Genomic DNA, 13,296 nt, shown 5'->3' with positions numbered 1-13,296 from the left:
AATATTCTGTAAATGTTGTCAGTTGATTTGAAGTGCTATGTTACTTTAACTTTCAGATTGCCCGCTGTAATACAATGTTTTCTAACAGAGCAAACAACAAGAATCTCTAACTGCGGGTGGCATCCAGATATATTTTAAATGGCTGACAAAATGATAACAGCATAACATTTAAACAATGATAAGAACATGCTACCTACTTTATGTTATAGAATATATATGATTTTTAAATCTTGTCTTTCCTTTACAGAGCCTCCTAGAAATGTCCGTGTAACTGATATTACAAAAGTTTCTGTGAACCTGGCATGGCAGAAACCAGCATACGATGGTGGCAGCAAAATCACTGGATACATTGTGGAAAAACGTGATCTGCCAAGCGGTCGTTGGACCAAGGCCAGCTTCACCAATGTTATTGAGACACAGTTTAGTGTATCTGGATTGACTCAAGGCAATCAGTATGAATTCCGTGTCTTTGCCAAGAATGCAGTTGGTTCCATAAGTAACCCATCAGATGTTGCAGGACCCATCACTTGTGTTGATACATACGGTAAGGAAATTTTAAGTTCTAGAATTTTGGTATATAGATGCTATAACTGAATTTCTCAGATGCTGCATTTATGATTTTTTTTTTACCACCATCTAATTTTGAGCTAAGACATGCTTGTAAGGGACAGTATATATATATATATATATATATATATATATATATATATATATATATATATATATATATATACATATACATACACACAAAATCACCACTATATATATAGATCAATATACTGCACTGGTATTATACTGTATATATATATTATTGTTTTATAGGTGCACCTCAAATAGACATACCACCAGAGTACACAGATGTTGTAAAATTTAAGGCTGGAGTCGCTGTAAAACTGAAACTTGGCATTTCTGGCAAGCCATTGCCTACTATTGAATGGTTCAAGAATGGAAAAGAAATACAAACCAGTGCTCAAATATCTATTGAAAGCACCAGTGACTTTTCATCGGTCCTCATTAAGGATGCTTCTCGTGTCAACACTGGACTTTATGAGCTTAAATTAAAGAATGCCATGGGTTCTGCTTCAGCTAGTATCCGAGTGCAAATGCTTGGTAAGTTTTTTTTTTTTTTTATCTCAGTGTTTTCTGTGCTCTTGAATTATTTTTTTGATCTTTCTGATTTTGTTCTGTCTATATAGACAAACCTGGCCCACCTACTGGACTTATACAGTTCAAGACAGTGACAGCTGAAAAGATATCCTTCTCATGGGAACCACCTGCTGATGACGGGGGAGCTAAAGTAACTCATTACATTGTAGAAAAGCGTGAAACAAGCCGAGTAGTGTGGTCATTAGTCTCAGAAAAGCATGAAGTATGTTTGATAACTGTCACCAAACTAATTAAAGGAAATGAATACATCTTCCGTGTTAGAGGTGTGAACAAATATGGAGTTGGTGATCCTCTGGAGTCAGAACCTATAATAGCAAGAAATGCATTCGGTATGTAAAACAAATTAGGCCTTATGTAATGTGCGTTTCCTATGATTATATGAGTTGATACTTATAATTCTGTTTCATCTTTTAGTTACACCTGGTCCTCCAAGTATTCCTGAGGTTGCCACAATTACCAAGAGTACTATGACTGTAACCTGGAGCAGGCCTACTGTGGATGGTGGAAGTGACATAAATGGATATTACCTTGAAAAACGCGATAAGAAGAGCTTAAGATGGTTCAAAGTAATTAAGGAATCCATCCGTGACACCAGACAGAAAGTCTCAGGACTTACAGAAGCCAGCGAATATCAGTACCGTGTCTGTGCTATTAATGCAGCTGGCCAAGGTCCATTCTCAGACGCATCTGATTTCTACAAAGCAGTTGATCCTATTGGTAAGGCATTATTATTAATATTATTCACATGAGTATCTTTGATGAACGTATTTGTATTTATCACTAAATACTTAACTACTAAGTAAAACTGTTTTTTTTTTCTTAAGACAAACCTGGACAAGCAACAAAACTCAAGATTGTCGATAGTACCAAATCATCAATCACTCTTAGCTGGACTAAGCCTGTATATGACGGTGGTAGCCCAATCTCAAGCTATGTTGTGGAAGTTAGGGAAGGAGAGAGTGAAGAATGGACTGTCGTTAGTGCTAAAGGAGAAGTCAGAACTACTGAATATGTTGTTTCTCTTCTTAAACCAAGTGTTGACTACTACTTTAGAGTATCTGCTGTAAATGCTGCAGGCAAAGGAGAGCCTATTGAGATGATTGAACCCACCCAGGCAAAGGACATACTTGGTATGCAACGCATCAGTGTTGTGGATTTTGGTAATGCAATTGTGTTTGTTTTATTATGCTAATGTTTTCTTTGCTTGTGCTTACAGAGGAGCCTGAGATTGATCTTGACGTTGCATTGAGAACTTCCATTGTGGCAAAGGCTGGTGAAGATGTTCAGTTAATGATTCCCTTTAAAGGAAGACCTACTCCAATTGTGACATGGAGAAAGGGAGAGAAAAACATTGGTAATGACCAAAGATATAATATTCAGAACACAGAATCTTCATCATTAGTTGATATACCTAAAGTTAACCGTCATGACACTGGCAAGTATGTTCTGACAATAGAAAACGGTGTTGGACAACCTAAATCTACATTTGTTACAGTAAAGGTGCTTGACACCCCAGCAGAGTGTCAAAAGCTACAAATAAAGAACGTTGCACGCGGCACAGTTACACTGGTATGGGAACCACCACTCATAAATGGTGGAGCTGAAGTCACTAATTATATAATAGAAAAGAGAGATGCCACTAAGAGAGCCTGGGCAGCGGTCACAACAAAATGTTCTCATACATCATTCAAGATGACTAATTTGTCAGAGAAAACAGCCTACTTCTTCAGAGTTCTTGCAGAAAATGAGAATGGTATAGGAGAACCGTCTGAAACAACAGAGCCAGTAAAAGCATCTGAAATTCCAGGACCAATAAGAGATCTAACAATGAGAGATTCCACTAAAACATCTGTTATGCTTGCTTGGAGCAAACCAGATTATGATGGTGGCAGCCTGGTCAGTGAATATATAGTGGAAAGCAAACTGAAGGACGAGAAAGAATGGTCACATGCAGGAATCAGCAAAGCATGTGAGTTTGAGGTCACTAAACTGAAGGAGCTTTCAGTTATGGAATTCAGAGTTTCAGCTAAGAATGAGAAAGGCCTCAGTGATGGTGTTATTATTGGGCCTATAACAGTTAAAGATTACATTATTACACCTGAAGCTGACATATCTGAAATACTTGGAGGACAAATCACTGTACGCATTGGACACAATGTACATATTGAGCTACCATACAAGGGTAAACCTAGACCAACTATATCTTGGTTGAAGGACAATATTCCTCTTAAGGAAAGTGAACAAGTTAGGTTTAAGAAAACTGAAGCTAAACTTAGTCTTAGCATCAAGAATGTCAAGAAAGAAAATGGTGGCAAGTACACTTTAATCCTTGATAATGGGGTTGCTCGTAAGTCATATATAATCACAGTAATAGCACTTGGTCCTCCTTCTAAACCAAAGGGACCTATAAGATTTGATGAGATAAGAGCTGACAGTGTAATTATATCATGGGATGTCCCAGATGATGATGGAGGAGGAGAAATTACATCATACAGCATTGAGAAGCGTGAAACTTCTCAGACCAACTGGAAAATGGTTTGCTCCAGTGTTGCCAGGACAACTTTCAAGATTCCAAATCTTGTTAAAGGAACAGAGTACCAGTTTAGAGTGCGTGCTGAAAACAGATATGGTGTGAGCCCACCACTAAACTCTCCTGATGTTATTGCCAAACATCAATTTAGACCACCAGGCCCCCCAGGAAAGCCAGTTGTTTACAACGTTACAAGCGATGGAATGTCTATCACCTGGGATGCTCCAGTATATGATGGCGGCTCTGAAATTGCTGGCTTCCATGTTGACAAGAAAGAAAGAAACAGCATACTCTGGCAACGGGTTAATACTACACCTGTATCTAACAGGGAATACAGGATTACTGGACTGATTGAAGGTCTGGATTACCAGTTCCGTGTATTGGCAGAAAATAGTGCGGGTCTTGGCCCAGTAAGTGAGCCAAGCAAATTCACTTTGGCTGTGTCTCCTGTTGGTAAGTAATGCTGACCATTTGATTAATATTTGAATAGATGGAAAATATGACTCTGCAAAACTAATTTCCTTTTTGTGTTTTTAGATCCACCTGGAACACCTGACTATATTGATGTCACTAGAGAAACAGTTACTCTCAAATGGACTCCACCACTGCGTGATGGAGGCAGCAAGATTGTGGCCTACAGTATTGAGAAGCGCCAGGGCAATGAACGCTGGCTTAGATGCAACTTTATAGATGTTTCCGAATGCCAGTACACAGTGACTGGACTAAGTCCAGGAGATCGCTTTGAATTTAGAATCATCGCCAGAAATGCTGTCGGTACAGTCAGCCCACCTTCACAGTCCTCTGGATACATTATGACTAGAGATGAAAGCAGTAAGCATTTTACTATTTTTATCACCAGTTCTTTTAAGACTCTGAAAAAAAGGACAATACATATCTAGCATAATAAATAGAATTTTATATTTCTTCTTCTAAACGAATCAATCTTAGATATATGTTTTAAAAAGCAAGGTAAATTATAGAAAAGTCAAGTGCTTGTTTTTTTCAGCTTATCAGCGTGATATTTGATTTGTTTTTCAAAGCAATTTTCTAAGTACTGTAATGTTACATAATTTTGCTTTTTCCACAGTTGCTCCAAGTATTGAGTTTGGTCCTGAGCATTTTGAAGGACTTACTGTTAAAGCTGGAGAAAGTATCCGAGTTAAAGCTTTGATTAAAGGACGTCCAGTGCCTCAAGTTGCTTGGTTTAAAGATGGAAAAGAGATTGAAAAGAAACTTGGAGTTGAAATAAACACTGCAATTGGATACAGCACAATCTTTGTCAGAGACGCAACACGTGATCATCGCGGTGTATACTCTGTAGAGGCCAAGAATTCATCAGGAACCAAGAAGGCTGACATGACAATAAGGGTGCAAGGTAAGATCAAAATCCATAGTCTACAAGATGAACATGTAATTTACCATATACAAGGATGCCTGTTACCAGCTTTAATACACATTTAATATCAAAGAAATTCAAAACTTTTAATTATATTTCTGGATGTCTTTTTACACAGACACACCTGGACCCATAGATGGACCTATAAGATTCAGCAGCATCAGTGGTGAAAAGTTGACCTTATGGTGGGATCCACCTGCCAATGATGGTTGTGCTGTAATAACTCATTATGTTATTGAAAAACGTGAAACCAGCAGATTGTCCTGGGCTCAAGTTACTGACCAGTGTGAAGCCTGCTCATACACTGTTACAAAATTGATCAAAGGAAATGAATATCAATTCCGCATTTCTGCAGCAAATAAGTTTGGTGTTGGCAAACCTCTTGACTCAGATCCAGTTATTGCACAAATACAATACAGTAAGTAGACTATTATTTTATTTCTGGATAAATCATTATACATGACCATTATAATTAATCACTTGCTTTCTTTTTCAATAGCTGTTCCTGATGCACCTGGAGTGCCAGATGCTACTCATGTCACTGGTGACAGCATAACTGTAACATGGGCAAGACCAAAATCTGATGGTGGCAATGAAATCAAGCATTATATCTTAGAAAGGAGAGAGAAAAAGAGTCTGCGCTGGGTTAAAGTGTCCAGTAAGAAGCCCATCACTGAGACCAGATACAGAGTAACCGGCCTGGTTGAAGGAAATGAATATGAATTCCGTGCAATAGCTGAAAATAATGCAGGAGTTGGTGAGCCAAGTGGAGTGTCTAGGTTAATTAAATGCAAAGAGCCTGTGAATCCACCTAGCGCACCAAGCATTGTTAAAGTAAGTGATACCACAAAGACATCAGTAAGCTTGGAATGGACCAAACCTGCATATGATGGGGGCATGGAGATCATTGGATACATCATTGAAATGTGCAAAGCTGATCTTGGTGAATGGCATAAAGTCAATGCTGAGGCTGTGGTTGCCACAAAATACACAGTTGTTGACCTTGAGGCAGGTGAAAATTACAAATTCCGAGTCTCTGCAGTTAATGGAGTAGGAAAAGGAGACAGCTGTGAAGTACCTGCTACAGTACTAACTTCAGATAGATTGACATCCCCAGAAATTGATATTGATGCCAACTTCAAGCAAACCCATATTGTTAGGGCTGGTGCAAGCATCCGTCTCTTCATTGCTTTTAAAGGAAGACCTACACCAACTGCAATTTGGACAAAACCAGACTCTGACCTTAGTGTGAGAGCTGATATTCATACTACAGACTCATTTAGCACCTTGACTGTGGAGGACTGTAACAGATATGATGCAGGAAAATACACTTTCACTGTGGAAAATAACAGCGGAAGCAAGTCTATTACATTTACTGTTAAAGTGCTGGATTCTCCTGGTCCACCAGGTCCTATTACATACAAAGATGTCACAAGAGGATCTATTACATTATTGTGGGATGCTCCACTCAATGATGGAGGTGCACGTATCCACCATTATGTAGTGGAAAGAAGAGAAGCTAGCCGACGCAGCTGGCAAGTAGTTAGCGAGAAATGCTCTAGACAGATTATTAAGGTTTCAGATCTTTTGGAAGGTCAGCCATACTATTTCCGTGTTTCTGCTGAAAATGAATATGGTGTTGGTGAGCCTTATGAAACACCAGAGCCTATTGTAGCCACTGAAGAACCAGCACCACCAAAGAGATTAGACATTGTGGATACAAGCAGATCTTCAGTAACTCTGGCTTGGCTAAAACCTGAACATGATGGCGGAAGTCGTATATCTTCCTACCTGATTGAAATGAAACAGAAGGGATCTGACCACTGGATTGAAGCAGGGCAAACAAAACATTTAACTCTGACCATCGATAACCTCACAGAAAATACTGAATATGAGTTCCGTGTTTGTGCAAAGAATGATGCTGGTTACAGTGACTCTAGGGAAGCCTTCTCATCTGTTATTATCAAGGAGCCTCAGATTGAGCCTACAGCTGATCTTAGTGGCATCACTAGACAGCTGATAACCTGCAAAGCAGGAAGCAATTTCACAATTGATATTCCAATTAGTGGACGTCCAGTACCAAAGGTAACATGGAAACTTGAAGAAATGAGACTCAAGGAAACAGACAGAGTAACCATCAAGACAACAAAGGACAGAACCACTTTGACTGTTAAAGACAGCATGAGAGGTGACTCTGGTAAATACTACTTGACACTTGAAAATACAGCTGGTGTTAAAACATTCACTGTCACAGTAATAGTGATTGGTAGACCAGGTGCTGTCACAGGTCCCATTGAGGTATCGTCTGTATCTGCTGAGTCATGTGTACTGACCTGGGCTGAACCTGAAGATAATGGCGGAACTGAAATCACAAATTACATTGTTGAAAAGCGGGAATCCGGTACAACAGCATGGCAACTTGTTAACTCCAGTGTAAAACGCACACAGATTAAAGTTACCCATCTCACAAAATACATGGAATACACTTTCCGTGTCAGTGCAGAAAACAGATTTGGTGTCAGCAAGCCTCTTGAATCCACTCCTATTGTCGCTGAACATCCTTTTGGTAAGAAAATGTTTAATCTACTTACCTGTAACATTGTCTTAGTTTTTTGTGTTTATTTGAATATCAGAGTAATCATAAATCACACATCACTCTTTTTTCATTTATTAGTACCACCAAGTCCACCAACAAGACCAGAAGTATACTCTGTGTCTGCCAATGCCATGGGCATTAAATGGGAAGAACCATACCATGATGGCGGAAGCAAAGTTACAGGGTACTGGATTGAAAAGAAAGAGCGCAATACCATCCTGTGGGTAAAAGATAACAAAATTCCATGCTTTGACTGTAATTACAAAGTCACATCATTGGTTGAAGGTCTGGAGTACCAGTTCAGAGTCTATGCACTGAATGCTGCCGGTATTAGCAAAGCCAGTGAAGCTTCAAGACCTGTTATGGCACAAAATCCTGTTGGTAAGTTTACACTAGTCAGATTGCAGATTAATTTAGGGCCTAGTTTTTATTGAATAAAGCTGAATTTGTGGAACATTGATCTGGACAGAAAATATATCATGCATTTGCTTTTATTACCAATAGGCTTTATTTGGGGTTTAAAAAACTACTCTTTTAGGATATCGGTTTTGAGTTCATTATTTTGGTGTTCTTAAAATATAAAGAAGGATAAATATCAGTGGGTTACTGTTTTACATATTTTTCCATGTTGCCAACATTTTTTACACCATCATTTGGTTCTTCTGCAGTATAAACTTTTTTTTATTTAATTTACAGATCCACCTGGAAAACCAGAAGTGACAGATGTTACAAGATCCTCGGTTTCACTGAGCTGGACTGCTCCACTTTATGATGGCGGCAGCAAAGTTGTTGGCTATATTGTAGAACGCAAGCCTTTCAATGAAACTGGAGATGGTCGCTGGCTTAAGTGCAACTACACCACAATTTCAGAAAACAACTTCACTGTCACAGCTTTAAGTGAAGGCGAGGTTTATGAATTCCGTGCACTTGCTAAGAATGCCTCTGGTGTAATAAGTGCCCCATCACAGTCTACAGGTGCTGTAACCTGCAAAGATGAATACTGTAAGTATACATATTATATTATATAACATTGTCAATGGTTTAAGTTCATATCCCAATTCTATTAACAATCATTTTAAATGTTACTTTTAGCACCACCCAAAGCTGAACTTGACAGCAAACTTCAGGGAGAAATTGTTACCGTAAGAGCTGGCTCTGATCTTGTACTTGATGCATCTATTGGCGGCAAACCTGAACCAAAGGTCTTCTGGTCAAAGGGAGATAAGGAACTTGAGCTCTGTGAGAAGATCAACCTACAATACACAAGCAAACGTGCTCTAGCAATTGTTAAGTTCTGTGACAGAAGTGATACTGGCAAATATACTTTGACAGTTAAGAATGCAAGTGGAACAAAATCAGTTTCTGTTCTTGTCAAAGTACTTGGTAAGTATGCTTACAGAATGCCAATGTAGTATGTATCTGAGTCGCCATAATAAAAATAATTTTATTGACATTTGTTCATATTCTTCTGTTTAGACTCTCCAGGTGCATGTGCAGAAAAAATTACTATCAGTAGAGTAACAGACGAAAAATGCACACTTGCTTGGAATCCACCACAAGAAGATGGCGGTGCCGAGATCACCCACTACATTGTGGAAAGACGTGAGACTAGCCGTCTAAACTGGGTAATTGTGGAACCTGAATGCCAGACACTTTCATGCAGTGTGACAAGACTGATTAAGAACAATGAGTATATATTCCGTTTGAGAGCAGTAAACAAATATGGACCAGGCGTCCCACTGGAGTCTGAACCCATTATTGCAAGAAATTCATTCAGTAAGTAGAAACAAGCACACTGTAAAAAAAAAAAATACATACATGGCTTTTTATTCCACATTAGAATTTTTTCTAATTTTTTTATATTGTTTTTTTTTAAACAGCTATCCCATCACCTCCTGGTGCACCAGAGGCTGTTGGTGTTGGAAAGGACCACATAATAATTCAGTGGCTCAAACCAGAATCAGATGGTGGCAGTGAAATCAGCACATACATCGTGGATAAGCGAGAGAAAAAGAGTGTGAGATGGACAAGAGTCAACAAAGACTATACTATTTATGACACACGTCTGAAAGTTACTAACTTACTCGAAGGAAGTGACTACCAATTCCGTGTCAGTGCAGTTAATGCTGCTGGAAACAGCCAACCTAGCGATTCCTCTCCATACATCCTGTGCAAAGAACCTTCATGTAAGATTTAATTTATTTGTATATTCACGCATACATTCTTTACAAACATATTTTTATCACAAGACTGGAAAATAAAAACACTTGCTAGTGATTCCAGAAAATGTAAAAAAACAAAACAAAACCTGTATAGAGAGAAATATAATGGCTGTCATTGCTGACCTCCTTTTGAAAACGCTAGCATGCAGCAGGCAAAGTCAGAGTGAAGTCTGAAAATAGGATCAGCATGCTTATCTCAGATCAATTTGGATGTTATTAAATGAACATGGTATTAAGGCAACTAGCATTTTCCTAAGTACAGGTTTCCTTTAATACAAAACACTGTACACACATATATAGAATTTGAAGTAGAAATTTCACCTTAACAAACATGATGGATGCCTGCTTGACACTGGTACTAAATATAACTGCAAACTATTAGAGGATAGGCAATGATGAGAAATTTCTCCACTGAAAAAATCACAAACACATTTTAGTAGAGTGAGGAAGGGTTGGAACTTTAAATTTTTTCTTATTGTTATCTGTTTCTTCCTGTCCAATTGATGACAGTTTGCTCCATATTTTGCACAGATAACAGGGGGGAAAGTGAGGCAAAATCTCCTCAGGAAGTAAGAATAAAAACCTGCCAGAAATGTTAATTTCTATCCAAAAATACAGATAAGAACTAAATCTCAAAAAGTTCTTTAATTTAGGCAAATATCTCTGTTCGAGACCAGCCCTCTAGACCAATTCATTGAGAGTTATAAAGGCATATTTTTACTTAGGTACATTTATCATTGGATTTCACTTTTTTCCAGATGCACCAGCAGCCCCATCTGTTCCAAGAGTCGTGGACACCACAAAAACCAGCATCAGCTTGGCATGGTCTAAGCCTTTATATGATGGAGGTGCTGATATTTTAGGCTATGTTCTTGAAGTACAAGAAGAAGGCACTGAGCAGTGGTATAGACCACATACAACTGCCCTACTTAGAAATCCAGAATTCACACTTACAGGCCTAAAGACAAGTCATAAATACAAGTTCAGAGTTGCTGCTTCCAATGCAAATGGCACAAGTGACTTCAGTGAATCATCTGCTGAAATTGAACCAGTTGAAAGAATAGGTATGTATACATTTATAAATGATCAACTTTGTGACCACTGTAGTGTGATGACCTTCATTAACTGCTGCCTTATTTTTTGTTAGAAACTCCTGACCTGGAACTTGCTGATGACCTTAAGAAGATTGTTACAGTCAGGGCAGGTGGCTCACTGCGTCTCATGGTATCTGTTTCTGGAAGGCCATCTCCCGTTATCACATGGAGAAAGGAAGGTGTTGACCTAGCAAGCCGAGCCATGATTGATATTACAGACAGCTATACTCTACTTGTGGTTGAGAAAGTAAACCGATATGATGCTGGAAAATATGTTATTGAGGCAGTTAACCAGTCTGGCAAAAAATCTGCAACAGTTGTTGTCAAAGTTTATGGTAAGATACTAATTCTAATTAGTTCATATCCAAGCAAAGAGTATGTTTCTTCTAACTAGCTGTGTCATGTGTAAAGATCTTACAGTTCTAGAAAATTTTAACTTGTTTTTACTCACTTTATAGATTCACCTGGCCCATGTGGTGCAGTGAAAGTCAAAGAAGTTTCAAAAGATTCTGTCACAATTACTTGGGATGTGCCTGCCTTGGATGGTGGAGCCCCAGTAAACAACTATATAATTGAAAGGCGTGAAGCTGCTATGAGAGCTTTCAAGACTGTTACTACGAAATGTAATAAGACCATTTACAGAATCACTGGACTTCAAGAAGGCCTGATGTACTACTTCAGAGTTTTGCCAGAGAACATTTATGGAATTGGTGAACCATGTGAAACATCTGATGCAGTTTTAGTGTCTGAAGTTCCAATGGTGCCACAGAAACTTGAAGTAGTTGACATTACTAAATCCACAGTGGCTCTTAAATGGGAGAAGCCTCTCCATGATGGAGGTAGCAGGCTAACAGGTTATATAATTGAAGCTTGCAGAGCTGGGACAGAGAAATGGATGAAGGTGGCAACACTGAAACCAACAGTTCTTGATTATACTATCACATCACTTAATGATGGTGAACAATATTTGTTCAGAGTGAGAGCACAAAACCAGAAGGGTGTATCGGAACCACGGGAGATAGTAACTGCAGTGACTGTACAAGATCAGAAAGGTACAGTAGAAAGAAATCACATTTTATATGATATGACTGCATTTAATTGCGTAAAATGAGTTACTTTTTTTGTCTTCTTATAGTGCTGCCATCCATTGATCTTGCTGGAATACCTCAGAAGACTCTGCATGTACCATCTGGCAGACCAATTGAGCTTGCCCTACCTATACATGGACGTCCACCTCCAGCAGTTGCATGGTTCTTTGAAGGTTCCAGGATAAAAGAGGTTGACCGTGTTAAGATTGAAACTGTAAATAAGGTAGCTAAATTAACAATTAGAGAGACGTCTATCAACGACACAGGAGATTATACACTTGAGCTTAAGAACACATCTGGTACAGTTACCGAGACAATTAAAGTTATCATTCTTGGTAAGTATATATCAAGAAATGTTATCTTGTTCCTTTTGATTGTTTTCAGTCGATGACAGGGATAAATATAATTATTGTTTTTGTCACTACAGACAAACCTGGGCCTCCCTTTGGACCAATTGTCATTGATGAAACTGATGCCACTTCTGTTGCTATTTCTTGGGAACCACCACTGAAGGATGGTGGTGCTACAATCAGTGGCTATGTTGTGGAACAACGTGATGCTCACCGTCCAGGATGGTTACCTGTTTCTGAGTCTGTTACAAGAACAATGTTCAAATTTACTAGACTCACTGAAGGCACAGAATACGTGTTTAGAGTGGCAGCTACCAACCGCTTTGGCATTGGTTCCTTCTTGCAGTCAGAAGTTGTAGAGTGCAAGAGCAGAATAAGTAAGTAAAAGAATCAGTTCTAATGTCTAACATGCCCTTAAGTTACAAATGGAAAAGTATATATTTGTCATTATTCATTTGTAAATTAGGCTTGTTATGTCTTGTATAACTATGTCTGCTTTTTTCAGGTATTCCTGGACCACCTGAGACTCCACAAGTGTTTGATGTGTCCCGTGATGGCATGACTATTACTTGGAATCCACCAGATGAAGATGGAGGATCACAGATTGTTGGTTACATTATTGAACGCAAAGAGGTCAGAGCTGATCGTTGGGTGCGTGCAAATAAAGTACCAGTAACAATGACACGCTACAGATCTACTGGACTTATTGAAGGCTTGGAATACGAACATCGTGTTACAGCTATAAATGCAAGAGGACCTGGAAAGCCAAGCCGTCCATCTAAATCTGGAGTTGCAATGGATCCAATAGGTAAATTAAATGTAAATGTAAATATGCAGCTTATCTTTTCATGCA

The 13,296-nt window shown here is 38.7% G+C and overlaps 1 protein-coding gene across 1 annotated transcript in view; it reads left to right on the top strand.

The window, feature by feature from the left end:
- Positions 1-13,296, top strand: part of TTN (titin) — a 337,354-nt gene that overhangs the window by 305,405 nt on the left and 18,653 nt on the right. Inside the window, exons 222-242 of the mRNA XM_077448105.1 lie at positions 248-544; positions 823-1,110; positions 1,197-1,496; positions 1,582-1,884; positions 1,992-2,297; positions 2,384-4,150; positions 4,235-4,528; positions 4,785-5,072; positions 5,212-5,511; positions 5,593-7,659; positions 7,768-8,070; positions 8,386-8,691; positions 8,782-9,072; positions 9,166-9,465; positions 9,570-9,875; positions 10,670-10,975; positions 11,059-11,340; positions 11,464-12,057; positions 12,141-12,428; positions 12,521-12,820; positions 12,949-13,251. Coding sequence (XP_077304231.1) covers positions 248-544; positions 823-1,110; positions 1,197-1,496; positions 1,582-1,884; positions 1,992-2,297; positions 2,384-4,150; positions 4,235-4,528; positions 4,785-5,072; positions 5,212-5,511; positions 5,593-7,659; positions 7,768-8,070; positions 8,386-8,691; positions 8,782-9,072; positions 9,166-9,465; positions 9,570-9,875; positions 10,670-10,975; positions 11,059-11,340; positions 11,464-12,057; positions 12,141-12,428; positions 12,521-12,820; positions 12,949-13,251 — 9,789 coding nt within the window. The remainder of the gene's footprint in view (positions 1-247; positions 545-822; positions 1,111-1,196; positions 1,497-1,581; positions 1,885-1,991; positions 2,298-2,383; positions 4,151-4,234; positions 4,529-4,784; positions 5,073-5,211; positions 5,512-5,592; positions 7,660-7,767; positions 8,071-8,385; positions 8,692-8,781; positions 9,073-9,165; positions 9,466-9,569; positions 9,876-10,669; positions 10,976-11,058; positions 11,341-11,463; positions 12,058-12,140; positions 12,429-12,520; positions 12,821-12,948; positions 13,252-13,296) is intronic.

The sequence above is a fragment of the Lithobates pipiens genome, unplaced genomic scaffold (genome assembly GCF_037356315.1).
Source record: "Lithobates pipiens isolate NorthernLeopardFrog02 unplaced genomic scaffold, aLitPip1_a1.2 Scaffold_22, whole genome shotgun sequence".
NCBI lineage: Eukaryota > Metazoa > Chordata > Amphibia > Anura > Ranidae > Lithobates > Lithobates pipiens.
This window is presented reverse-complemented; position numbering and strand designations above follow the sequence as displayed.